The sequence below is a fragment of the Littorina saxatilis genome, linkage group LG7 (genome assembly GCF_037325665.1).
Source record: "Littorina saxatilis isolate snail1 linkage group LG7, US_GU_Lsax_2.0, whole genome shotgun sequence".
In the NCBI taxonomy this organism is placed as follows: domain Eukaryota; kingdom Metazoa; phylum Mollusca; class Gastropoda; order Littorinimorpha; family Littorinidae; genus Littorina; species Littorina saxatilis.
In genome coordinates this window covers 46695812-46721667 of record NC_090251.1, presented here as the reverse complement: position 1 = coordinate 46721667, position 25856 = coordinate 46695812, and the positions used below count along the sequence as shown (strand labels likewise).

General features: G+C 42.9%; 2 protein-coding genes and 1 long non-coding RNA gene across 3 annotated transcripts in view; 1 reads left to right on the top strand and 2 right to left on the bottom strand.

Moving 5' to 3' along the window:
- Positions 1 to 20070, top strand: part of LOC138971638 (histone-lysine N-methyltransferase SETDB1-like) — a 75913-nt gene extending 55843 nt beyond the window's left edge. Inside the window, exons 22-33 of the mRNA XM_070344404.1 lie at positions 467 to 582; positions 1976 to 2080; positions 3305 to 3398; positions 3842 to 4023; positions 6755 to 6802; positions 8874 to 8987; positions 9741 to 9970; positions 10588 to 10764; positions 13598 to 13654; positions 15305 to 15423; positions 16304 to 16392; positions 17054 to 20070. Coding sequence (XP_070200505.1) covers positions 467 to 582; positions 1976 to 2080; positions 3305 to 3398; positions 3842 to 4023; positions 6755 to 6802; positions 8874 to 8987; positions 9741 to 9970; positions 10588 to 10764; positions 13598 to 13654; positions 15305 to 15423; positions 16304 to 16392; positions 17054 to 17171 — 1449 coding nt within the window. The 3' untranslated portion in view covers positions 17172 to 20070. The remainder of the gene's footprint in view (positions 1 to 466; positions 583 to 1975; positions 2081 to 3304; positions 3399 to 3841; positions 4024 to 6754; positions 6803 to 8873; positions 8988 to 9740; positions 9971 to 10587; positions 10765 to 13597; positions 13655 to 15304; positions 15424 to 16303; positions 16393 to 17053) is intronic.
- A 290-nt stretch (positions 20071 to 20360) lies between these two features.
- On the bottom strand, positions 20361 to 23292 carry LOC138971634 (uncharacterized). The gene is made up of 2 exons (XR_011457323.1): positions 21750 to 23292; positions 20361 to 21424 (listed from the first exon to the last, which is right to left on the bottom strand). It is a non-coding gene; the product is annotated as an uncharacterized lncRNA (long non-coding RNA).
- A 21-nt stretch (positions 23293 to 23313) lies between these two features.
- The window catches only part of LOC138971624 (protein saal1-like), a 77893-nt gene continuing 75350 nt past the window's right edge, over positions 23314 to 25856 (bottom strand). The window contains exon 11 of the mRNA XM_070344401.1: positions 23314 to 25693. Within this exon, the coding sequence (XP_070200502.1) occupies positions 25373 to 25693 (321 nt within the window). The 3' untranslated portion in view covers positions 23314 to 25372. The remainder of the gene's footprint in view (positions 25694 to 25856) is intronic.

Sequence of the window (25856 nt, the reverse complement as noted above, 5' to 3'; positions counted from 1 at the left end):
GTTGATTTCATTCAAGTAATTTTATGAAAAACAAAAACATTTGGTAACATATTTACAACTACTTTTTAAGAGACATTTTTAGTTCCTGTACTTCAGTAACGACATAGACTTGTTAGCCTATCAGGGTTTCATTTACTAGTGCGCCCTGCGCCATTGGCTCATTAAATCTGAAAATGTCCCATCACAATTCCCTTCAGTGCGTCAAAGGGCGAGATAAGCAAGGGTAAGGATTTACGCCCACAAACAAGATAATTACAATTATAAAAAGAAGATATGCAAGTTACATTTTTATTAGAAAGTTTATGGTTCGTAAGGATGAGAAGGTACAACAGTCTTTTTGATTGGTTTGAACTTACTTTCCTTTTCAGAGATAATTGAAACGTCAGTGTTGTTTTAGCTTGATCAGCCGTTTTAGATTCAGGTTTGTGAGCTTTTCTGCAATGGAGCAACTTTTGTGTTGTGACAGGACCGGTCAAAGTGCGCGTGTCAGCAGCTGACAATTGAGAACACCGAGTGGATCGGAGAAAGAGATCCCGACGCAGGCTACCAACACAGGCGTCTCCAAGAACCCATCTTTACTGGGTAACCTAGCTTTTACCCTCTTGTTTTTGTTGGTGTTGTTGTGTTGTTGTTGTCATTGTCGTCGATGGGCGCAATGGCATAGTGGATAAGACATCAGCCTCCTGAGCGGAAGGGTGTGAGTTCGAATCCCGGGCCTCTGGTGGGTTTAGGGTTGAGATTTTTCCGATCTACCAGGTCAACTTATGTGCAGACCTGCTAGTGCCTTATTCCCTTCGTGTGTACACGCAAGCACAAGACCAAGTGCACATGGGAAAAAACCCTGTAATCCATGACAAAAATACCCAGCATGCATTCTCCGAAAGCAGCGTATGGCTCCCTAAATGACGGGGTAAAAATGGTCATACACATCAAAATCCGTGGGAGTTTCAGCCCATGAAAGAAGAAGATGTTGCTGTTGTTGTTGTTGTTGTTGTTGTTGTTGTTGTTGTTGTTGTTGTTGTTGTTGTTGTTGTTGTTGTTGTTGTTGTTGTTGTTGTTGTTGTATGATCCTCTTAACAAAGATCAGACAAAAGAAGACTGAACATGGGCTGTAGTTTTGGTATCATGGTTAAGCATCAAGTATGGCCTATGCAAAATGTAACTGTCAGTGCCTACCACCACACACTCTCGGGCACGTTTTTGTCTCAAATCAGTTGAAAATGAAAGTGTACTTTACACGCAAAATTATAATCAGAGATGTTAGCCTAGGCTGTTTGTTGTGCATCTAGTCAGATTGTTGATAACAAGCATGTAAAAGGTCTGACTTTGTTGCTTCAGCTAATAAAAGGTTCAGGCTTTTCATTTACAGTTGCATCCGACAGGTAAAAGACATTGGAAGAAATATTTGATCTTTTTAAACAATTTTTCACAGCCAAGCTGATTGTCCATGTCTGTAATCTAAAAACAAAGAGACTGCCAACGTTCCAAAATTAGGAATAGAAAAAATAAGAAAGGTAAGTTGTTTTGTCAAGTTGGTAGAGCACTGGACTTGTGATCCTAAGGTCGCTGGTTCGAATTGGGGCCGGGATGGACACGGGTCAACTTTATGTGCCAGACCCAGAGACGGAAGCCATGTCCCACCCCCTTGTCACCACATGGCACGTAAAAGATCTTGGTCGATCTGCCTTAAGTGCAGGTGGCTAAATACACCTAAACACGCAGACACCTGGATAGTGCGACTCCGTTGCTGCTAGCTTTCCACTGGGAGGAAGCGACCCGAAATTCCCAGCGATGGGACAATAAAGTAATGAAAAAGAAAATGAAATGAAGATAAGTGTTGTGTAATTAGTGTTTCTCTGTGCACTTAAAGGACGTCTGGGTCGATATATTTGCAAAAGTAACGTTTTGTTTTGTCAATAATTAAATGTTCCAACAACTAACCTTTCTTGGTTTTTGTCCATGTCTGTGTTTGCAGGTTGGTTGAATGCAACGCTCGCTGTAAGTGTGACAGTCGCTGCAGAAACAGAGTGGCGCAGAACGGTCTCAGCTGTCGTCTGCAAGTCTTCAAGACGGAAAAACGGTAATTGTTGCTGCTGTTGTTTTGAAGTAATGTACTGTTCAGGGGAACCCGCTTTTAGGACCTCCAACATTCTGCAAAAAGGATGTCATTTACACAGGTTGTCAATACAAAATCTGAACAAAAAAGGATGTCATTTACACAGGTTGTCAATACAAAATCTGAACAAAAAAGGATGTCATTTACACAGGTTGTCAATACAAAATCTGAACAAAAAAGGATGTCATTTACACAGGTTGTCAATACAAAATCTGAACAAAAAAGGCACACACACAAAAAAAGCCAGATCTTAAAAGAGGGGTTTGACTGTACATTTTGGTACGCAGACTTCAGACCAATATTGTGCACAACTTAGTTTCAAGCAACAGCATAAACATGGTGGGGTTTGACGGACATTTCTGGTTTTGATATTGTTGTTTTTATTCTGCAGTCATTCTGTGTGCAGCCATGATTTAAAAGTGAAGGTTTCAGCATCAAATGCATGGACGACTCAGATCTGATTGTGTCTTTGTCAAATGACTCTCAGTACTGAGCTGCAGGTACTCACTCACCTGATATCACGAATATCATTTCCTGCAATGTCCTCACAACACATCCTCGCACGTTCAGCCAAGTTTTTTTTTAAACTTGGTCTTGTCCTGGAGAAAGGGACATGTTCAGAATGGAACTTTAGATATAAGGATATGAAATAATCGTACATTTGACTCAAGACAGTGATGACATTTCTCTTAACTCTTTTCCAGATTGACGGGCACAGTGGCGTGGTGGTAAGACGTCGGCCTCCTAATCGGGAGGTTGTGAGTTCGAATCCCGGTCGCTGCCGCCTGGTGGGTTAAGAGTGGAGATTTTTTTGATCTCCCAGGTCAACTTATGTGCAGACCTGCTAGTGACTTAACCCCCTTCGTATGTGCACGCAAGCACACGAACAAGTGCGCACGAAAAAGATCCTGTAATCCATGTCGGAGTTCGGTGGGTTATGGAAACACGAAGTTACCCAGCATGCCTACTCAACGAAAGCAGAGTGAAGCTGACTATGCTCTCCGAGTATAGTGTGGGGAACCCAAATGGGCAAACCAGCTCAAACGTCACCAGAATATCTGGAACGCTGAAGAAGAAGAAGAAGAAGATAAGGCAAAGTTTAAGCCAATGGGAAAGGCTTGATAAGACCTGTCACCCTGTTTCACACAGGCCTTTGGTTGATTTTCTCTGCCTTTGTTTTGCTTACAGTGGATGGGGCCTGAGGTGTTTGAACGACATTCCCAAAGGAGGCTTCATCTGTATCTACGCTGGTCAGCTTCTCACCGACATGGGTGCAAATTTTGTAAGTCGTCTTAGCTTCTTTCCTTGTCAGTGGTCCCAGCGACAAGCGGGGGTGGGGAAATACCTCAGTCGGTAGCGGCGCTGGCGTTAAGACCCTAATTGTTGTTGAGTGATCTTTAAAGTGGCACGCACGCACGCATGCACACACACACATGCACATTCGCACGCACGCATGCACACATGCACACACGCACACACACATTCACACACACACACACACACACACACACACGCACGCACATACGCACGCACATACGCACGCACGCATGCACACACGCACGCACACACACACACGCACTCACGTACACACGCACACACACACACAAACACACACACACACACTTACACACACACACATACACACACACACACACACACATATGCATGCAGATTACAAACTTCTCACAGCTAGATAAAAAAAAATCCTGATATTTCGTCAAACAGGATGGCAAGCAGTACGGTGACGAATATCTCGCAGAGCTGGACTTCATCGAGGTGGTTGAGCGTCAGAAAGAAGGCTACGAGAGCGACGTCGAGGAAATCGTTAACGACAACGCTGAAGAAGACGACGACGAAGATTACCGGAACGATAACCCGCAAGAAGATAGTGGCAACTCTAGTGATAGGTGTGTTTGGTGTGTTTGTTGTACACTAGTGATAGGTGTGTTTTGTGTGTTTGTTGTATACAAGTGATAGGTGTGTTTTGTGTGTTTGTTGTACACTAGTGATAGGTGTGTTTGTTGTACACTAGTGATAGGTGTGTTTTGTGTGTTTGTTGTAAACAAGTGATAGGTGTGTTTTGTGTGTTTGTTGTACACTAGTGATAGGTGTGTTTTGTGTGTTTGTTGTACACGAGTGATAGGTATGTTTTGTATGTTTGTTGTACACTAGTGATAGGTGTGTTTTGTGTTTGTTGTACACTAGTGATAGGTGTTTTGTGTTTGTTGTACACTAGTGATAGGTGTTTTGTGTTTGTTGTACACGAGTGAGAAGTGTGTTTTGTGTGTTTGTTGTACACGAGTGACAGGTGTGTTTTGTGTGTTTGTTGTACACGAGTGATAGGTATGTTTTGTATGTTTGTTGTACACTAGTGATAGGTGTGTTTTGTGTGTTTGTTGTACACTAGTGATAGGTGTTTTGTGTTTGTTGTACACGAGTGATAAGTGTGTTTTGTGTGTTTGTTGTACACGAGTGATAGGTGTGTTTTGTGTGTTTGTTGTACACAAGTGAAAGGTGTGTTTTGTGTGTTTGTTGTACACGAGTGATAGGTATGTTTTGTATGTTTGTTGTACACTAGTGATAGGTGTGTTTGTTGTACACGAGTGATAGGTGTGTTGTGTGTGTTTGTTAAACAGTATTACCTGCGATGAAAGAACACCCTTGGGACCAGGCAAAAGTGTCCGTGAATTGCAGGTGTTATGCTTTTAGTTTGGCATGCTACGTTTTGAGACTAATTGCTACACTCATTTGCTACTCTGAAAATTCCATAAATAACTAAATTGCTACATTTGAGGCTTCACAAGGGTTGGCAGGCCTGCAGGTGGCCTGTCATGTCATTTTTCATTTTTATTTTCATTTTCATTACTTTATTGTCCCATCGCTGGGAAATTCGGGTCGCTTCCTCCCAGTGGAAAGCTAGCAGCAACGGAGTCGCGCTACCCAGGTGTCTGCGTGTTTAGGTGTATTCAGCCACCTGCACTTATGGCAGAATGACCAAGGTCTTTTACGTGCCATTGTGATGACACGGGGGTGGGACATGGCTTCCGTCTCTGGGTCTGCACACAAAGTTGACCCGTGTTCGTCCCGGCCCGAATTCGAACCTGGGACCTTTCGATCACAAGTCCAGTGCTCTACCAACTGAGCTTCCGAGCTCCAGGTATTCTGAAGTCAGGATAATAGAGAAAGGGACAACAGAAATTGTCATCATTTTCACGAATTTTCATTCACAAACACCTGGTGAATAAATCTCATGTTCCCCATGCAATAACTCGAGGTGGTGAATGGGTTTGAGCTTTCATGTGAAACGTGGATTGTCAAAGTAAAAGCCAATCAGGCTGATTGTTTGATGTGTGGAACCATCGTGGCTTTGGATTTGTGTTTCCGAGGACAACGATTGTAAGCATTCACTCTCAAAGACCCAATCAATGTTGATAATTACCGCAGCGACTCATGGTCAATTTGCAACTTATCTCTGTAATCGCAAAATCCACAACGAAAAGTCATAAACACTTAAAAGAAAAGAATTATGCTCAACACTTACTGAACTCACAGGTATGATCGCAGCTCTGTACATTTTCAGACTGAAAGAAAAGCGTCAACAAGCTACGTTTGACGTCAAAGACAAGTTTGACCTGTTATCTGGAGCTACTGTGACGACGCTTTGCGGCACGGAGTTGGATTCTAAAAATTCGTCTCCCTGTGGGTTATTGTGCATTTCGTTGCGCTACCAAAATGATGACAAAAACGATATTTGGTGGCTTGTTGTCAGACCAGCATTTTGTTATTGGTCCTCGGGGAGCATATCGCCTTTTGTCTCATATTTATCAACCGCGGCCTTCGGCCTTGGTCGATAAAGATGAAACAAAAGACGATATGGTCCCCTTGGACCAACAAAAAAGCTGGTCTGTCAACAAGCCACCAAACATCTTATAGTGTCCTTTGGTGGGAGGCATTCTCGAACAGGACGAGCCTTGCATCACAGGTTCCACTGTGTGGGGGGGGGGGGGGGAGGGGGAGGGGGAGAGTTGAGGAGCATAGTGCCGAGTTTACCCTGTGGAAGGGACGTCACATTCTGAAAGAAGAGTGACGGTTTGAGTTTCACTCAGTAGAACGGTGAACATCACATGGGGCATAATTAAGTTATTGCCGTTTGAGCCTTGCTGTGTGTTTTGGAGAGAAAGGTGATGTAATGGGTGTGTGTTTTAGTTTGTGTGGTAATGGGGGAGGTGGGGGGCGGGGATTAGAGGCAGTATGTGTGTTGTTCTGAAGACATTTTGATATATATGCGTTTGTGTGTTTTATTAAAGTATTGTTGGGTGGAGAGGAAAGAGTGAGAGAGTGTGTGTGTGTGTGTGTGTGTGTGTGTGTGTGTGTGTGTGGGTGGGTGGGTGGGTGGGTGGGTGTGTGTGTGTGTGTGTGTGTGTGTGTGTGTGTGTGTGTGTGTGTGTGTGTGTTACATACAAAGAAGAGATTTGGGGTTCAGAGTCTGAGTAAGACATGATCTAGATTTGTTGTACTTACTTGGTTGCTGTTCATCTTCTGGGTGTCTACTTTTTATTATTGAAAAGCATTTCAGAAGCATCACAGTGAACCTTTGCTTCAAATATACTTTATAATGATGTGTTATGTGTTTTACAGCGACTTTGAGGCAGGAGGAAGGGTGGAATCCAAGGTGCATGCCACAAGGTGAGAGTGCAGATTTTGAAACCAGTTGATAAAGTGTGGACAGGGTAGGGAGGGGAAGAAGGTACCTGTTTCTATTGATCTTTCGCAGAATGCTAATTTTATTCTATTTAAGCTTTTTTGTAACTATCAGTGGGGGTGGGGGGGGGGGGGAGATAGCTCAGTTGGTAGCAGTGCTGGCTTGAAACCATTTTTTTGCAAAGGCTTGAGTTCAACCCCACGTTTGGTGATGGATTTATTTCCTAGAGTCAACTTTGTGCAGACTATCCCCTTGTGCAAGCACGCACAGGACCAAGAGCCCAAGTTCACAGTCAAAGTCTTAAGGCTAGAAAACATGAACACACACATGCACAGGACAAAGAGCCCAAGTTCACAGTCAAAGTCTTAAGGCTAGAAAACATGAACACACACATGCACAGGACAAAGAGCCCAAGTTCACAGTCAAAGTCTTAAGGCTAGAAAACATGAACACACACATGCACAGGACAAAGAGCCCAAGTTCACAGTCAAAGTCTTAAGGCTAGAAAACATGAACACACACATGCACAGGACAAAGAGCCCAAGTTCACAGTCAAAGTCTTAAGGCTAGAAAACATGAACACACACATGCACAGGACCAAGAGCCCAAGTTCACAGTGAAAGTCTCAAGGCTAGAAAACATGAACACACACATGCACAGGACAAAGAGCCCAAGTTCACAGTCAAAGTCTTAAGGCTAGAAAACATGAACACACACATGCACAGGACAAAGAGCCCAAGTTCACAGTCAAAGTCTTAAGGCTAGAAAACATGAACACACACATGCACAGGACAAAGAGCCCAAGTTCACAGTCAAAGTCTTAAGGCTAGAAAACATGAACACACACATGCACAGGACAAAGAGCCCAAGTTCACAGTGAAAGTCTTAAGGCTAGAAAACATGAACACACACATGCACAGGACAAAGAGCCCAAGTTCACAGTGAAAGTCTTAAGGCTAGAAAACATGAACACACACATGCACAGGACAAAGAGCCCAAGTTCAGAGTGAAAGTCTTGGCTAGAAAACATGAACACACACATGCACAGGACAAAGAGCCCAAGTTCACAGTCAAAGTCTTGGCTAGAAAACATCAACACACACATGCACAGGACCAAGAGCCCAAGTTCACAGTGAAAGTCTTAAGGCTAGAAAACATGAACACACACATGCACAGGACCAAGAGCCCAAGTTCACAGTGAAAGTCTTGGCTAGAAAACATCAACACACACATGCACAGGACCAAGAGCCCAAGTTCACAGTCAAAGTCTTAAGGCTAGAAAACATGAACACACACATGCACAGGACAAAGAGCCCAAGTTCACAGTGAAAGTCTTGAGGCTAGAAAACATGAACACACACATGCACAGGACAAAGAGCCCAAGTTCACAGTGAAAGTCTTGGCTAGAAAACATGAACACACACATGCACAGGACAAAGAGCCCAAGTTCACAGTGAAAGTCTTAAGGCTAGAAAACATGAACACACACATGCACAAGACCAAGAGCCCAAGTTCACAGTCAAAGTCTTGGCTAGAAAACATGAACACACACATGCACAGGACAAAGAGCCCAAGTTCACAGTCAAAGTCTTGGCTAGAAAACATGAACACACACATGCAGAGAAAAGGATTGGGTTTTGAGAGAAAAAGAAAAAGTACCTGAACAGTGTGTTGTTCGTCCTTCGTTCCCGAAGATGATCACAGACTCATGGTACGCTTGGATGTCTTGTCTGATGGGTTCTGAGTTGGCAGTTGAGGCCTACCCAGGCCAGGAAACACCCCCGGAAGATGCGGCTGCTGGGGCTCTGGCAGCGCTGGCTTTTGTTCTGCATCGGCAATTCATTGGGCTTCAAAAAAAAAGAAGATTAAAACCCAACTGATCAGACAATGCCATAAGGAAGGGTGGCTTAGGTCGGTTGGTCTTACAAATAATAATAATGAGGATATTTATATGGCATTAATCCTGATACAGTTCTAAGCGCCTCACAAAAACATACATAAATACATTATTCTTATCACTTACAAGTGTCTGATCTTTTGGGATTATGTTGTCAGGAGGAAAAAACCGACAGAAGACACATCGGATGGAGAACACAAGGACGGCAAGATAAAACCGGAACCTTTGACTAAACTGGTGCTGAAACGACAGTCCACGGATAGTGGGGAATGGTAAAGTGTTCCTTTGGTCTGGTGCTTGTTTCTGATCCAACTTGTGGTGGCTTGTCATGTGGCTGTGGTACACAGTGCATTGGGGGGGGGGGGGGGCGTTTTGTGTGTGGTGTGCTTGTGAGACTCTGTGTGTGTGTGTGTGTGGTGTGTTTGTGAGACTCTGTGTGTGTGTGTGTGTGTGTGTGTGTGTGTGTGTGTGTTTGCTGTCTTTAGGTAACTTGGAGTCAAGGCTTGCACTGACTTTGAATGATTTGTGTTGGAAAAATTCAGGTCTGAAAAAGGAGGGAGTCATGAAATAGGGGTAAATTTACAGATGTTATGAAGAGAACATGTGAACAAGCAAGGTGTAACCGGCACGGTTGGCCTTGTAAGGCGTCCGCTCCGTGATCGGGAGGTCGTGGGTTCGAACCCCGGCCGGGTCATACCTAAGACTTTGAAATTGGCAATCTAGTGGCTGCTTCGCCTGGCGTCTGGCATTATGGGGTTAGTGCTAGGACTGGTTGGTCCGGTGTCAGAATAATGTGACTGGGTGAGACATGAAGCCTGTGCTGCGACTTCTGTCTTGTGTGTGGCGCACGTTAAATGTCAAAGCAGCACCGCCCTGATATGGCCCTTCGTGGTCGGCTGGGCGTTAAGCAAACAAACAAACAAACAAACAAACAAACAAGCAAGGTGTGAAAAGGGGGAGGTGTGAAACTGGAGGTGTGAAAGGTGTGAAAAGAGGTGTTGCACTGTGTCCGTCTTTTTGCACAGGACGAGAGAGGAGAAGAAAGCCGGGACGTCGACCGTCACACAGGTTGAATCGACAGAGGACTCTCCCATCGAGATCGACAATGACGAGGACAGTGGCAAAGACAACGAGAAGATGAAAGAAGATCCGATGGACACCGATGAGCTTCCCGACTTGGACAAACCTGCCGACAAAGAGGAGGAAGAGAAGACCACGGCACAGCCTGCAGTGAAGACAGAATCCATCAAAACAGGTGATTTGCATACTAGTATGCATCCACGCATGTGTTCGTTGACGTTACCTTCACTTTTAGCTATTTTGGGGTAACAAAAATGTCATTACAAGAGGTTTCATGTTTGACTCGGGTGAGTTTGAGTTTGTTTGTTTTGTCTGGAATTACAGCTTTCTCTGTGTTTGGTGTAACACTGTTTTCTTGCAGCATGCACTACTGCTCTTGTGCAATTTTGTGACATCACTGCAGCAAATTCATGTCAGACTCGTAGACATGTAAGGAAAATGAGGCCAGTCTGATTTTGCTGATGCATCATCAAACTGCAATATTTCCCTGTAGGTAATGCGTCTTAATAGAAACTCAGATCTGTAGACATACGTTGGGATCTGTTTGCTTTATAGCGAATGAGAAGAAGAAGAAGAAGTCTGCTTCTCCACTCTACCCCTCCCCTCACAATACCAACCCCCATTTCGCAAGGGTAAGAATGAACTGACAAGTTTCTGATGAGTTTTTTTGTGTGTATGTTCCAATAGTTGCAGGACATTTAGCTTATTGTTTGTATTGAGATTTCAGGTGCTGCTGTTCGCTAGCAAGTAGCATGCCTGCTGTGTTATAAGTCACAGCAATTATTATTTCAGAAATGAAAGTTGAGCCAGACCACAGCCCACAGCTGTCGCTAGATGCTGAGGAAAGTGACAGCAGACAGCTGTTTGAAACCGACAGCGCTAAGCTGTCGCTCTCTGGGAGCGCTAAGCTCTCTCAAGCTGACGACAAAAAGCCGTCAAATACTGACAGCACAGAAATTGCTCACCGAGGTAGGTGAGGCGAAGCCGATGAAGTGACCTGCCGGCCTGACATCACTTGGCTGCCAGCATAGCGCTTAGTTTGCTCTGGCACTGTACATAGTGGTTGCAAAGAATGACTGCCCCTGCTGTGTAGCTGTCAGGGGGGTATATTCACCCCCTCTGCACAGTCGGTTTAGCCCAAGCGTAAAGTAGAAACTGAACTTGTTCTTTTTTCTTTGTAGCTGAAAGTATCTTTGGGGCTTGTGTTCAGTTTCTTAGATATTTTGTGTTCTTTTATTTTATTTTTTAAAATTTTTTGTTGTTGTGCTGTCTTACTTGACCACGATTTTAATTTAAAGACATTTCTAGAAGATGAAGAAGCAACATGATTTCAGATTATTTGAAATTATTAAGTATTCTGAATTTTACTACTGAAGAATGAAATTAATAGCTCAATCATAATAATAATAATAATAATAATAATAATAATAAATGAGCATTTATATAGCGCAACATCATAACTTTACAATTATGCTCTTTGCGCTTGACACATTTAAAATTAAAACACAGTTATACAAGCATTTACATCTACATTCATAGCCAACAACGCTTAATTAAAAGCATACACCATCAAATGAGTCATACACATTTACAGATGAAACATAATTATGGTCTTGGAAGCTGCAATGACTTGGATAAATCTCTGTAGTAAGCAAACTGGGTTAAAGGAAGTATTTTGCAAAGAATTCTTGCACGCTCTGAGCAATAACCTGGGGGGTTTAAAATACTAGCATCTTTCCTATGGTTTGAATGGGTTATCCAATGCACTTACTCTCACCATGAAATGGTGCTGGTTTTCCTAAGATAATCAGCGATAATACCCTGCTGTCAACTTGTGCTTGAAATCTTTGACAAGTGTATGAACGCTACTAGCTTGCTTACTTGAAATCCTCTTTTTCATACATGATTGGCAAAGCACAGACAACTTGAGTTTTGCCTTGCCTTGCCTTGCTTGGTCTTGTCTTGTCTTGTCTTGTCTTGTCTTGTCTTGCACAACGGGTGACGGAAAAGCAAGGTTTATTGTTTTGTATGCTTGCATGAATCTCACGCACAAATGCTAGTGCCTTTGACCTTGTTATGTTACGTCAGCCAGCCAGAAGGGTTATCTTTTTTTATGTGCTTGAGATGTTTTTCTCTGCTGATGGGTGTTCAGGACATAGATGTATCTGAAATGTGTGCGCCCAAGTGCTTGCATATATATATATATTTTAAAATGTTATGCAACGTGTAGCGGGCTGGGGCAATCTGCCGTGCGTCGTCTGTCCTGCTGAAGTTACCTATATAGGTGAGCGCCGGGCCTTACATGTACTGTCAGTGTGGAGGGGGTCCTTTGTAAAGCTTCAGTCACACACGCGATTCAATCTTGAGCCGATCGCACATCACATCGTAGGCCATTGATCCGTCACACGATGAACGATAGACGAACGATTGACTGACGATGGACGAACGATAACTCCATGCGAGCGGGGCGGAAATGACGTGTCACAGTGAACACGGCAAACGCGCTTTGCGAGAGCAGACGCTAATGTTCAAACATCGCTCTACCTTTCTGAAAAATACATTTCAGCATTTCACCTTTGCGAGAAATAAAGTTTCCAGACAGTTGCAATTAATGGTTCCCGACCGTAGTACACGCCTAAAACATCTCCTTTGAATCTGAGTAAGAAACTGATCCTTCCGAAAAGTTTTGAATCGACGAAGAGACGCTGTCCGCCATTAATTTACGTCACGTCGTGAAGGCCGCAACAACGCGTTCTGATTGGCTCTGCCCCTGCGATTGACTGACGACTGGGTTGCAGGAATAGAACAAGTTCTAAAGCTCAAAGCTACGAGGGAATCGCATGAGACTGAGTCGCAGACTTGTTGTAGCTATTTTCCAGACTCTGTCGCCCGTGTGACAGGGTAAATCTCACGATTGAATCGCGTGTGTGACTGCCCTCTAAGACTGCTTGACCTGACACGTCTGAGCTTGGCAGCTTGACAGCTTGTGTGTTTTGCCTTGCTTTCTTTCTCGACATCAGCCAGGGTTGAGTTATACATTTTGCTCGTGTTGTTTTCATTTTATTGCTGTTTTTGGCTCACTTAAGTGTAGCCTATGCGATGCTAACTTTTGTCTGTCTGTGCGTGCGTGCGTGCATATGTATGTATGTCTGTGGTAGAAACTTTAACATTTGACTGAACACCGAAATACTAATTTTACCTGGTTATTATTCAAGCAACAGCATCAAAGTATTGAAGCTATGATCAACATTTCGTCCGCACGTATGTAGTTAAAGTGTGTATCCAAAGAAAACGGCTGGTGGGGGGTTTTGGAGGGGTAAAAACAGGTGACTGGATTGTGTCGTGTGTGGTATGCAGACCAGGTCAAAGGTTAGGTCAGATCGCGTGAAGGATTGTGGTATAGATACAGTTATCACCGAGCTGCAGTTCGCGGTTCGGAGAAGACGATTTCACATTGTTCGGTTTCGTAGCTCCAGAAAAATAGATAAAGAAGATACCAAAGGAGATTTCCTGCAGGTTAATCTGCACAGCATGTTTCCAGAGTCTGTGCGAGGAAGCGCTGTCGAAAGCGCAGTGTCGATCTGGCCATCTGGCCATCTGGCAGTCGTGTCCCCGTAAGTAGGCTACAGACAGACAGATCTAGATCTAGTGTCTCTCACTCTTGCACCGTGTCACCTATGCTTACTGTGTGTGTGTATGTGTGACGGAGTGATTGAGTTTGTGTTACTGTTTGTCGATTTCTTACGTGAGCCTTGAAGGCTTGGCCTCTTGTTAATTCTGACGTTACTGTGAATTGTTTCAGCCCGAAAGAGCACGGGTGGGTCACGATTCAAGAACCTGCCCAACCCACGTATGCAAGGTATTGTATCTTTGTTTTTGTATCTGCATCATGTCTGTATGTGTTCGTATCCTAGGCATACAAGTCACTTTCTTGGAAATGAGAACAAATGATGTCTATTTTTGTGTGTTGAAATGAGTCCATAATATGATCAGTAGCACAATTCTTTGAAATGCTCACTGAAAAATTGATGATCGTTTGTTTTCTTCTTGAAAAAAAACTCTTGTTGCTGCTAGCTGTTCACTGGGAGGATGCAACCTGAATTTCTCTGCAATGGGATGAGAAATCATAAAATGAAAATGATTGGTGTGGGAGCAATGGCCTAGTGAATAAGACACAGCCTCACATGCGAAAGGTTGAGTGTTCAAATCCTAGTGGGTTAAGGGTGTAGGTTTTTCCAATCTCCCAGGTCAACTTATGTGCAGCAGGGATCGCGCTAGCTTTTTTAAAAAAACGCCTAAGTCCTACGCAACAAAACAAAAAAAATGCGTCACGGACCAATATTTTTGCGTACTACGAAAACACGTACAGACACAAACAAAACACGCACGAAAGACTTAAAGACACTCCTTACCTAAATACGGCGAGTTTTCCTGTCGAACTCCGCGCACGCCTGTCGAATAACACCCCTGCTGTCTCCAACCTTCGGGCCTTGCGAGTTTGTTTCCCGCTCTAATACGACTAGACACACTTTCCGCCTTTTGGAAGCACGAGATGGGAGAGCAGCTAATGTCTGTTTCATTATCCGACAAGACATTGTCTGGTAATACCCTCGTTACGTTCGTTTGCGATACTTCGATGCAAAAAGAAACGGACTTCAGTTTTGACGCGCAGATTTCATGTGTGTCGTCACTTCTCGAGCCCTATAGTCAGTTTCAGGATCGGGTGATTATTAAGTCAGAGCAAAAGCGCTGCGTGAAGACAAGAAAAAGTTACAATATTTTTGCGTATGGCTTACGCGGCGCAGCGAAAAAAACGCGTCAGCGACTTTTAAAATGCGTCAAATACGCAAAAATCGTGCGTAAACGCGATCCCTGGTGCAGACCTGCTGGCGCCTTACTCCCCTTTGAGTGTACACGCAAGTACAAGACCAAGTTCACAATGAAAACATACTGTAATTTATGTCAGAGCTCATTGGGTTATAGAAACACGAAAATACCAAGCATGCATCTCCTGGAATTGGTGTATGGCTGTCTAAATGGCGGGGTAAAAACGGTCATAGACGTAAAAGCCCTCTCGTGATGGGAATTTCAGCCCATGAACGCAGAAGAAGAAGAAGAATCACAAAAATACCAAGTACACAACAGTGTACATGGGAGTTTCAACCCATGAACGCAGAAGGAGAAGAAAAAGAAAATGACGTAAAAGAGGGGTTCCACTGTACAGACAACTTGTACACTGTACCGTTATTTTTTATTCAATTTTTTTTATTTTTAATTTTTATTGTTTTCATCCTCTCTTGCTTGTCCCGACGCTTGTTCCCTCTCCCAGTATGCTCTCACGCCGCCCCGTCCCAGCACTCACTGCAACATCCACCCCTGAACTTCGTTCCGCCGCCAGACACTGTACCGTTATTTGTTTCATCTTCTTCGTCCTTCTTCATACAGTATTTCTGGGTCTTTTTATTGAAATAAAATGAGTGTAAATGCCATGTGCGTGGTGTTGTTTCAGCAGACTCTGAGGAGGAGGACGTGAAACCAAAGCCAGGGACACGACTTTTCTTCAAAGACGCGTCTTCCTGTTACATCATGGACGCCAAGTCCGTGGGCAACATCGGCCGCTACCTCAACGTACGCGCACTGTCACACAATACAATAAAATACAATACAATAATACTTCATCATCTCAAAAGAAAAATTACATTGTGGCTGAACACATAATAACATCAAAACACATCCATGCTGAATGCATAATAACATTAACACACATTAATATAAACAACAATTACACACACACACACACACATTTTTTTGGTACATTGGAAGCCGTCTTTTAGGATGTCCTGATTTCACATTCCCCCTTTTAAGACTCCCCCCTCCCCTCTTCCTGAAGACTCCCCTCCCCTCTTCCTGAGGACTCCCCTCTTCCTGAGGACTCCCCCTCCCCTCTTCCTGAAGACTCCCCTCCCCTCTTCCTGAAGACTCCCTCTCCCTCTTCCTGAAGACTCCCCTCTTCCTGAAGACTCCTCTCTTCCTCAAGACTCCCCCCTCCCCTCTTCCTTAAGACTCTTTGATTTGAGACTTCCCCCTTCTAAGTCCCCACAATTAAAGACACCCCCACACGCACACACACACACACACACACACACACACATTGAGACCCTTTGATGTAAAACTCCCATGTTATGACCACGCTCCCCCAATTAAAGACCTCTCTTCGTAACACCCCTTCACTTAAGACTTCTCCTTTTTTTTTTAAACTGCCAAAATTGAAGACCCTCCTTTTTAAACCCCCCCCCCCCTCTTTTCTTTAAGATCCTCAGATTTAACCCACAACTCCCCTCTCCCACCCAACCCATGATGATGTTCTAATAAAACTGATTAATTTGTTAACTTGTTACCACAAGAACATATGTAATTGGTTGTTCTTGTTCTCTTTTTGCTTCAGGTCGCTTTTAAAAAAAACCTAAGGTTTAATTGTTTCACTTTCCCTTGTTTTGTTTTTTTACAGCATAGCTGCAGTCCGAATGTGTTTGTTCAGAACATCTTTGTGGATACTCATGACCTGCGCTTTCCCTGGGTGGCCTTCTTCGCTGGACAGTACGTGTCTGCTGCATTTTGTTTGTCTTACATGAATTATGTGTATGCTTCCTTGTTTTGTGTGTGTGTGTGTGTATGTGAGTATGTGTGTGTGTGTGTGTGTGTGTGTGTGTGTGTGTGTGTGTGTGTGTGTGTGTATGTGAGTATGTATGTGTGCATGTGTGTGTGTGTATGTAAGTGAGAGTGTGTGTGTGTGTGTGTATGTATGTGAGTGAGTTTGTGTGAGTATGTATGGGTGTCCATGTGTGTGTTTGTGTGCTGCTAATGTTACCTTGGACATTTGTTTTTAGTCTAGTTATTATACTTTTCATGTTTTCATGTTGTTACTGTTAATAGTGCTGTCATGATGACAAAGCTGGTCAGGCAAAAAAGATCCTTTTATCATGAGGCAACTTGATGCTGCATTCTCCATTCAAACCGCCAGAACTGGATCCCAAAAGAGTGTTCCCATTAACTGGAGAGGGGGGGGGGGGTTGTAAGGAGGGAGGAAGTCTTCTATCCGATGGGGATGGGGGTGGGTGTTAATGGGGAGGGAGTCTTCTATTAAAGGGGAGAGTCTTAAAGTGGGGGTTGGACTGTAATGGGACATGACGAAGGCGAGTCGTATAAGTGTTTGCTTTTCTTGTAAATCCTAGCAGTAACACGTCTTCCTGTGTTGCAGGTACATCCGTGCAGGCACGGAGCTGACGTGGGACTACAACTATGAGGTGGGTAGTGTGCCCGACAAGGTGCTCTACTGCTACTGTGGCTCACCCATGTGTAGAGGACGTCTCTTGTAGCACACACAGCTCATTGATACTCTACTGCTACTGCGGCTCACCCATGTGTCGAGGGTGTCTCTTGTAGCACTCACTTGTTATCCAAATGAAGGTGTACAATGCAGCAAAATGGCCTTTATGGTTCTACCAAGTGTAGAGGTCTACTGTAGTTGAAACAGTTCCGGAATACTCTGTTGTGTTCTCAATGTATGTGTACAGGCTGCTCTACTGTTACTGTGGCTCACCCATGTGTAGAGTGCATCTTTTTTAGAACACACAGCTCATCAATACTCTCTCGTGTTCCAAATGAAGGTGTACGATGCGGCAAATGGCCTTTATGGTTCTACAGTGTGTGTAGGTCTACTGCACTTGAAATAGTTCTGAGATACTTTATTGCGTTTCAATTGAACTGGACTAAGTGCTCTACTGCTACTGCGGCTCACCCATGTGTAGAGGGCATCTCTTGTAGCACATGCAGCTCATTAATACTTTTTGTGTTCCAAATGAAGGTGTACAATGCGGCAATTGGCCTTTATGTGGAGGTTTACTGAAGTTGAATCAGTTCTCGGATACTTTATTGCGTTTCAATTGAACTGGACAAAGTGCTTTACTGCTACTGCGGCTCACCCATGTGTAGAGGGCGTCTTTCGAAGCACGCGCAGCATTGTGCATGTGAACAATGGGGCAAATGGCCTTTATGGTTCTACCGTATGTAGAGGTCTACTGTAGTTGCAATAGTTCTGGAATACTGTGTTGTGTTCTGAATGTTTGTGGAGAATGTGGCAACTGGCCTTTATGGTTATACTGTGTGTGGGGGTTTACTGAACTTGAAACAGTTCTGGGCTACTTTATTGTGAACTGGACAAGGTGCTTTACTGCTACTGTGGGTCTCCCATGTGTAGAAGACAAGTGCTGTAGTGTAAACAGTTATGATTGATACGGTCCTGCCAGTCAAAGACTTCTGACAAAAGAGAAGAGGGAAACACTCTGCTGCTACCGTGGTTTCCTGTGTGTTTAGACTTTAGAGGATGTTTACTCTGCTGTAAGCTGTAAGTCTGCCCGCCAAGGGTGTGAAAAGAGGGACTGAAATAAGAGACTTAGACAAGCTCTGAACATTAAAAATATAAAAATTATGATCAAAATTAAATATCCGAAATCGATTTAAAAACATTTTATTTTATTCCTTGTTGGTTCCTGATTCCAAAAACATATAGATATGATATGTTTGGATTAAAAACACGCTCACAAAGTTAAAACGAAGAGAGGTACAGTAAAGCGTGCTATGCAGCACAGCGCAACCACTACCGCGCTAAACCAGGCTCGTTAACTTCACTGCCTTTTGCACGAGTGGCGGACTACGGTCATTGTGAAAAAATGCAGTGCGTTCAGTTTCCTTCTGTGAGTTCCACAGCTTGACTAAATGTAGTAATTTCGCCTTATGCAGCTTGTTTAACTGCCTCCACTTGCCAAGGGATCAAGTGAGGCATGAGAGTTTTGTTTTACACAGAATGGTTCTAGACCAAGCTCAGGACTTGCCAAGACAACAGTGTAAGGCTGTGTGTGTGTGAAAGGGATGTTGAGTAGTAACAGTCCTCGCTGCAGCGGCATGCAGACTTCACCCTACAGACCGGATTCAAGTTTTAGCCTGGCTGGGAAGAAGAAGAAGAAGAGTAGTAACATCCCAGCTGTAGCGGCAACTGGACTATTTCTCACCTGCCAGTACCAGCCAACGGCTCAAGTGAGTGTGTGGGGATTCTAGACTGAGTGCAAGACATAAAAGGGTACCTGCCATGAAAGGACACCCGTGAGACCAGCCAAAAGTGTCCTTACATTGGAGGTGGCCTGTCAGGATAGGTACTTTTTGGTAAAACGAAATAAGAATAATACTTGTGCTGTAGTCATAAACATTTTGGTAAAGATGATATTAATAGATAAAGGGACAAGAGAAGGTGTCCTTTCTTGGGAGGCGTCTTCTCATCGGAGGGGCCTCGCATTGCAGGTACCACTGTACTAGTATACTACCATTATCTACAATTTTTGACTGTATGTTGTGATTTGTCTGTGTGCTAAAGCAGTGTTTTGTAATCGTTCTACTGTTAGTATTCAGGCATGGGAACTGTCCGCCGAAAGGCAAATTTTCACTGAATTTTTTTTTCCGTTCCGCCGAAAAAGCAAAAGTATCCGCCGAAAAAATAAACAGGGGAGGCAAAAATGGTTCTGAAAACTGAATTTAACGGCAAACTGAATTTAACGGCAAACCTGAAGCTTAGATGACACCAAATTGCACCATTTGGGTTCTTTGGAGAAATTGTTTCTGGACCCCCCTAGTAAGACTAGGAGCTTTGCGCCGCCGACTTTAATATTACTTACAACATGTCAGCCTTTTTTACTTTTTTCAATTCCCATGCCCGAGTATTGAAATGACCTGCAGTTGTTGTTTGAGGATGGTAAACTAAAGGCAACTATACAACACGTTTTTCATAAGGCTCTCAATTTCAGTGTTTTCACTGTTAATTCGTTTACCCATCATATTGGAATTAAAATTGTCTTCTTGGAACCGCAAACAAGATTCAAAAACAGATGAAAGCAAGAGGACCTTTTAAAAATGGGCAGATAAGCTGTGCTCAAAACACAGTTATCTACCTTAGTCCCAGAATTGAGTTATGGTGGGTTTTTTCCATTCTTTGTTTGTTTATGTTCATGGTTGTTTTTCTTGTTTGGTGTTAAATGTTGTTGAAGAAAGCTTGGAAGAAGGGACCATTTTATAAACGTGCAAGTTGCAAATGTGAGTTTCATGTCCGAATTTTTCATTTGTGTACAATTGAAGTATTGACTGATGATTGAATGCTTGTTTGTTTGTTCAAAGTTTGTTTTAAGGTTGTACATTTGTTGTGTCTGACTATAAATGTGTTGAACAATTCTGAAGAAAATTCATTTTTGGTGTGTGTGTGATTGTGTGAGTGTGAGTGAGTGAGTGTGTGTGTCTGTGTGTGTGTCTGTGTGTGTGTGTGTGTGTGTGTGTGTGAGTATGTGTGTGTGTGTGTGTGTGTGTGTGTGTGTGAGTATGTGTGTGTGTGTGTGTGTGTGTGTGTGTGATTGTGTGTGTGAGTATGTGTGTGTGTGAGTGTGTGTGTGTGTGTGAGCGAGACAGAGAGGACAGCAAGTTTAGCAATATGCATAACTAAAAAATAATCTAAAAGAAACAATTCCATTAGTGTTTTCAATTTAATAATCATTTTACAATATACAGCATGATTTATCAAGAGCCTAACAAATTTGTGGACAAGTCTCAATTCACAATGCATGTACAATGACTTGAAACGAGCACCAAAATAGCAAACATGTTCTTAACTTGAATGTGGTCATACATATCCTAATAACATTTTAGAAAAATAATGCAAACAATTTTCGGTGGAAAAATAACGGGATGTCCAATAAGATTCCAACCTCAAAAACATCTCATTCAAGGTCAAATTACCCCCCGCAGGTTAGGGGGAAGAATTTACCCGATGCTCCCCAGCATGTCGTAAGAGACGACTAACGGATTCTGTTTCTCCTTTTACCCTTGTTAAGTGTTTCTTGTATAGAATATAGTCAATTTTTGTAAAGATTTTAGTCAAGCAGTATGTAAGAAATGTTAAGTCCTTTGTACTGGAAACTTGCATTCTCTCAGTAAGGTAATATATTGTACTACGTTGCAAGCCCCTGGAGCAAATTTTTGATTAGTGCTTTTGTGAACAAGAAACAATTGACAAGTGGCTCTATCCCCTCTCCCCCCTTTCCCCGTCGCGATATAACCTTCGTGGTTGAAAACGACGTTAAACACCAAATAAAGAAAGAAAGGTCAAATTCTACTACGTTCTTACCAGTTCCATTTAACTTTGCATACCATGCTAATAACTCAGTAAAAAACTTTATACCATCAGGCTTATACCTCTATGTGGCATAGCCCGGTCAGTGTGCTATCTCCTATAGCCCGGGCGTTTCCCGCCACCGGGATCTCTACATTTTCCCACATAAAAAAAAATAAATTGCAGAGATTCCCTATTGAACATGCACATGAAAGACAACGCTTGTGGAAAAACATGCGGTAAGACCTCAACAGGTACAATCAATATGTGAAACAATACCATGTATCAAGAAAGTGTAACATTTGTTCTTGTTTTGTAGATGTGACCAAAGAACATTTTCATGTCAAAGCTGGTTGTCAGTGTGCGTGCAAGACCTTTCATCTGATTAATTACTCCTGTGTTAGATGCAAAATCTTGCACACTCTCATTTTTCATTTTTATTTTCATTTTCATTACTTTATTGTCCCATCGCTGGGAAATTCGGGTCGCTTCCTCCCAGTGGAAAGCTAGCAGCAACGGAGTCGCGCTACCCAGGTGTCTGTATGCTTAAGTGTATTCAGCCACCTGCACTTATGGCAGAATGACCCAGGTCTTTTACGTGCCATTGTGATGACACGGGGGTGGGACATGGCTTCCGTCTCTGGGTCTGCACATAAAGTTGACCCGTGTCCGTCCCGGCCCGAATTCGAACCTGCGACCTTCCGATCACAAGTCCAGTGCTCTACCAACTGAGCTACCAGGCCCCCACATCTGACAAGATGAAGAATCAGACAGTGAAAACTGTGGCAGTATGTGGATTAACTGATGCATTTTGACACAAATAATGGCAGTGAAACGCAAAATCTACATGAAACTCATCATTCTTATCAATGAAAACAATGGCAGTATGTGGATAACCTGATGCATTTTTACACACAAATTGGCAGTAAAACGCAATATGGAAAATCAACATGAAGCTCACAATTCTTGTCGATGAAAACAATGGCAGTATGTGGTTTAATTGACAAATTTTGACACCAAAATTGGCAGTGAAATGCAAAACGCAAAATCTACATGAAGCTCATCATTCTTGTCAATGAAAACAGTGGCAGTATGGCAATCAATTGATGCATTTTGAAACAAAATGGCAGTGGAATGCAAAATGGAAATTTTGCATGAAGCTTACGATTTTTAAGTCAATAAAAACTGTTGCAAAAATATGTCATACATGCGTTAAGGCACCAAAATGTGAGTGAAATGCAAAACGAAAAATGTACATGAAGCTTCCATTTTAAATGTAGGCAATTTCATTGCACACCCTATACTAAGAAAGTAACTGTAAATTTATCACACATAATGGATAATTAACCTACATAATACCAGGAACAAACATATGCAGGCTCTCTATGCAAACTGGAAGCAAAGCAAGTACTTATGAGCCACAGTTTTCACAAAACGTTTCAGCAACATTAATCTTAGAGCATAATCCACCAGAAATAAATGCAAACTGGTAACAGAACACTCATCATGGCATGCCTGCCAGAAATACCTATCTGTTCCTTGTTAACCACGTGACACATTTATAATCATAAAGTAAGGCGCTCTGGTTATGGTTTTTTTCAACCACGTGACACATTTATAATCATAACGAAGTGAGGCAGGTTATGTTTTTTTCAACGGCCTTTCAACTGATATGACTTATCTCAGACCATCAAAGAGAGACACAGCACAAATGACAAGATGTAAGGGAAGTTAGCCATCTAAATACATGTATAGACAGTAAGTGAGACTTGCGTAGAACCGGTCTCGGAGCACCCCAACAAAATAAGAAGCATTACAATAAACAAATGACTGTCATCTTCATTAAACAACGCAGAACACAAAACATCTCATGATTCAGGGTGAAAGATAATGTGTGAACCTTATTGACGTTCGGAAATAACTCTTGTCAAGTTTGTATGGATTGTGAAAGATCAAGGTTTTTATTGGTTGTGGAAGAATTGTTTTTTCTTCGAAACAGCGAGGCAAGCTACACGTGACATTGTAGGCCAATCACTAGTGAGCGGCGAGTCTCAGCATGTGGTCTGCAATCTGTCTCAGTAAAATCATGCTAACGACTGACATCCAAGTGAGAACTAGCTTCGATCTGTGCTTTCTGCACTGTCCGTTCGTTACAACATTTTTTCACTCAAAGGTACGCACATCGGAGCTGACTATTGGCATTGACGATTGGTCGCATCTCTCAGTGCACAGATTGCCAACCACGTAAGTGGAGACACGCTCACTGGTGATTGGCCTACAATGTAGCGTGAAGCTTGCTTCAGTTTTTCCAAAGAAGAGCAACTCTTCCACAACCACTAAAAACCTTGATAAAGTTATTCCGTTCATTGTATAGAAAAGCTGCAGTTGTGTATATATATGATTCTTGAGCTTCCCAATGGTCCTGACACATAAAAAGATATGTTAAAAACCAAAGTATGTCTGGGTATTTCTAACAGAAACGACTGATGGTGAGATTTGAATTGTGCTGAGTAGCCTCACATTGAGCTGCCTGTTTTTCATTTTGTTACATTTGACTTTTTTTTTATAAACAATTTGTTTTCTTTTTTTATAGCGTGGAGTGTGGTTTGAAATACTTTGAAAATGTCAGCAGCCTCAGTCTGCATGGAACCTGCCACAGTTCACAATACAGTGGAACCCGCTGGGTGGCCGAGGTGGTAACGCACTTGCGCTTGGAAGCGAGAGGTTGCGAGTTCGACCCTGGGTCAGGGCGTTAGCAATTTTCTCCCCCCTTTCCTAACCTAGGTGGTGGGTTCAAGTGCTAGTCTTTCGGATGAGACGAAAAACCGAGGTCCCTTCGTGTACACTACATTGGGGTGTGCACGTTAAAGATCCCACGATTGACAAAAGGGTCTTTCCTGGCAAAATTGTATAGGCATAGATAACAAGAAGGGCAAAGCCCATACGACTCACATGCTTTACACATTTTTCCTACCAAAATACATGTGACCTTGACCCAAGGTCAAGGTCATCCAAGGTCATGCAACACAAAGCTGTTAATTCAAGACATAGGAAGTACAATGGTGCTTATTGGCTCTTTCTACCATGAGATATGGTCACTTTTAGTGGTTCACTACCTTATTTTGGTCACATTTCATAAGGGTCAAAGTGACCTTGACCTTGATCATATGTGACCAAATGTGTCTCATGATGAAAGCATAACATGTGCCCCACATAATTTTTAAGTTTGAAACAGTTATCTTCCATAGTTCAGGGTCAAGGTCACTTCAAAATATGTATACAATCCAACTTTGAAGAGCTCCTGTGACCTTGACCTTGAAGCAAGGTAAACCAAACTGGTATCAAAAGATGGGGCTTACTTTGCCCTATATATCATATATAGGTGAGGTATTGAATCTCAAAAACTTCAGAGAAAATGGGAAAAATGTGAAAAATAGCTGTTTTTTAGGCAACATTTATGGCCCCTGCGACCTTGACCTTGAAGCAAGGTCAAGATGCTATGTATGTTTTTTGGGGCCTTGTCATCATACACCATCTTGCCAAATTTGGTACTGATAGACTGAATAGTGTCCAAGAAATATCCAACGTTAAAGTTTTCCGGACGTCCGTCCGGACGGACGGACGGACGACTCGGGTGAGTACATAGACTCACTTTTGCTTCGCATGTGAGTCAAAAATGTCCACCAAAATACCCGTGTGACTTGGAATAATAGGCCGTGAAAAGTAGGATATGCGCCGAAATGGCTGCGATCTGCTGGCCGATGTGAATGCGTGATGTATTGTGTAAAAAAATTCCATCTCACACGGCATAAATAAATCCCTGCGCCTTGAATATGTGCGCGATATAAATTGCATTAAAACTATTTTTTTTTAAAAATACCTGCGCCTAGAACTGTACCCACGGAATACGCGCGATATAAGCCTCATATTGATTGATTGATAATAAGACCTCACCTACTATCATACCTAATTTTTCCAGATGTTTTCCTCAGTGTCACTAAATTGATCTTCATTTTAACCCCTTCACTGCCCACCCCGTATGTAATACGTGGTCATTTTCGGTTTGTCCTACGCCCATAACCGTATCTCATACGTGGGATTTGTGTCAACAACATTTCAGGACATTTCTGAAAACTGAATGGGAGGTAACCACTGTCCAAGTACTTGTAGGGGTTCTAAACACATTTCTTTCCCATAGACCGTTCGGATAATGCTGTTATACTGTGGCAGTGAAGAAGTTAAGACTCCCTCTCTCTTTTAGGACCCAGAGTTGTCAGATTTGTGGTACATGTGTACTTCAAAGAGGTACATGTGTACCACTGTATCCACATCCTCGGCAAAATTTAACATCAACACCTTCACCAACCAACACTAACTCACATCCTCCATGGCCTCGTTCAGAAGTCTCACTGCCCTTGTCAATTTGAACTTTTCACACAAACGGCGCAGGTGCATCACCGCCGCTTTTCCTCTCTCAGAAACACCGCTGCTAGCGGGCGTCTTTGCTGTGTGTCCGTCCTGTGGAACACTGTCACTGCTGGCGGAGACGGGCAGAGTGTGAACTAACGTGTGCACGAGGTAGCCGAGGAAAGGACGTCGTCTTCTGTCCAGGAAGGACAGGATGGGGAGGAAGAGAGGGGGGTTGGTGGTCTTGTCTTTGTTACTTGATTCCGTCTGCGGAGGATTTTCATACTGAAAAGAAAAAGTAATTGATTAGATAAAATAAAAACATGTGGATAAATTGAATAATGAATGACGCAAATGAATGAAGGAAGGAAGGAATAATATATATATATCTCTCTCTCTCTCTGACTCTCTCTCTGACTCTCTCTCTCTCTCTCTCTCTCTCTCTCTC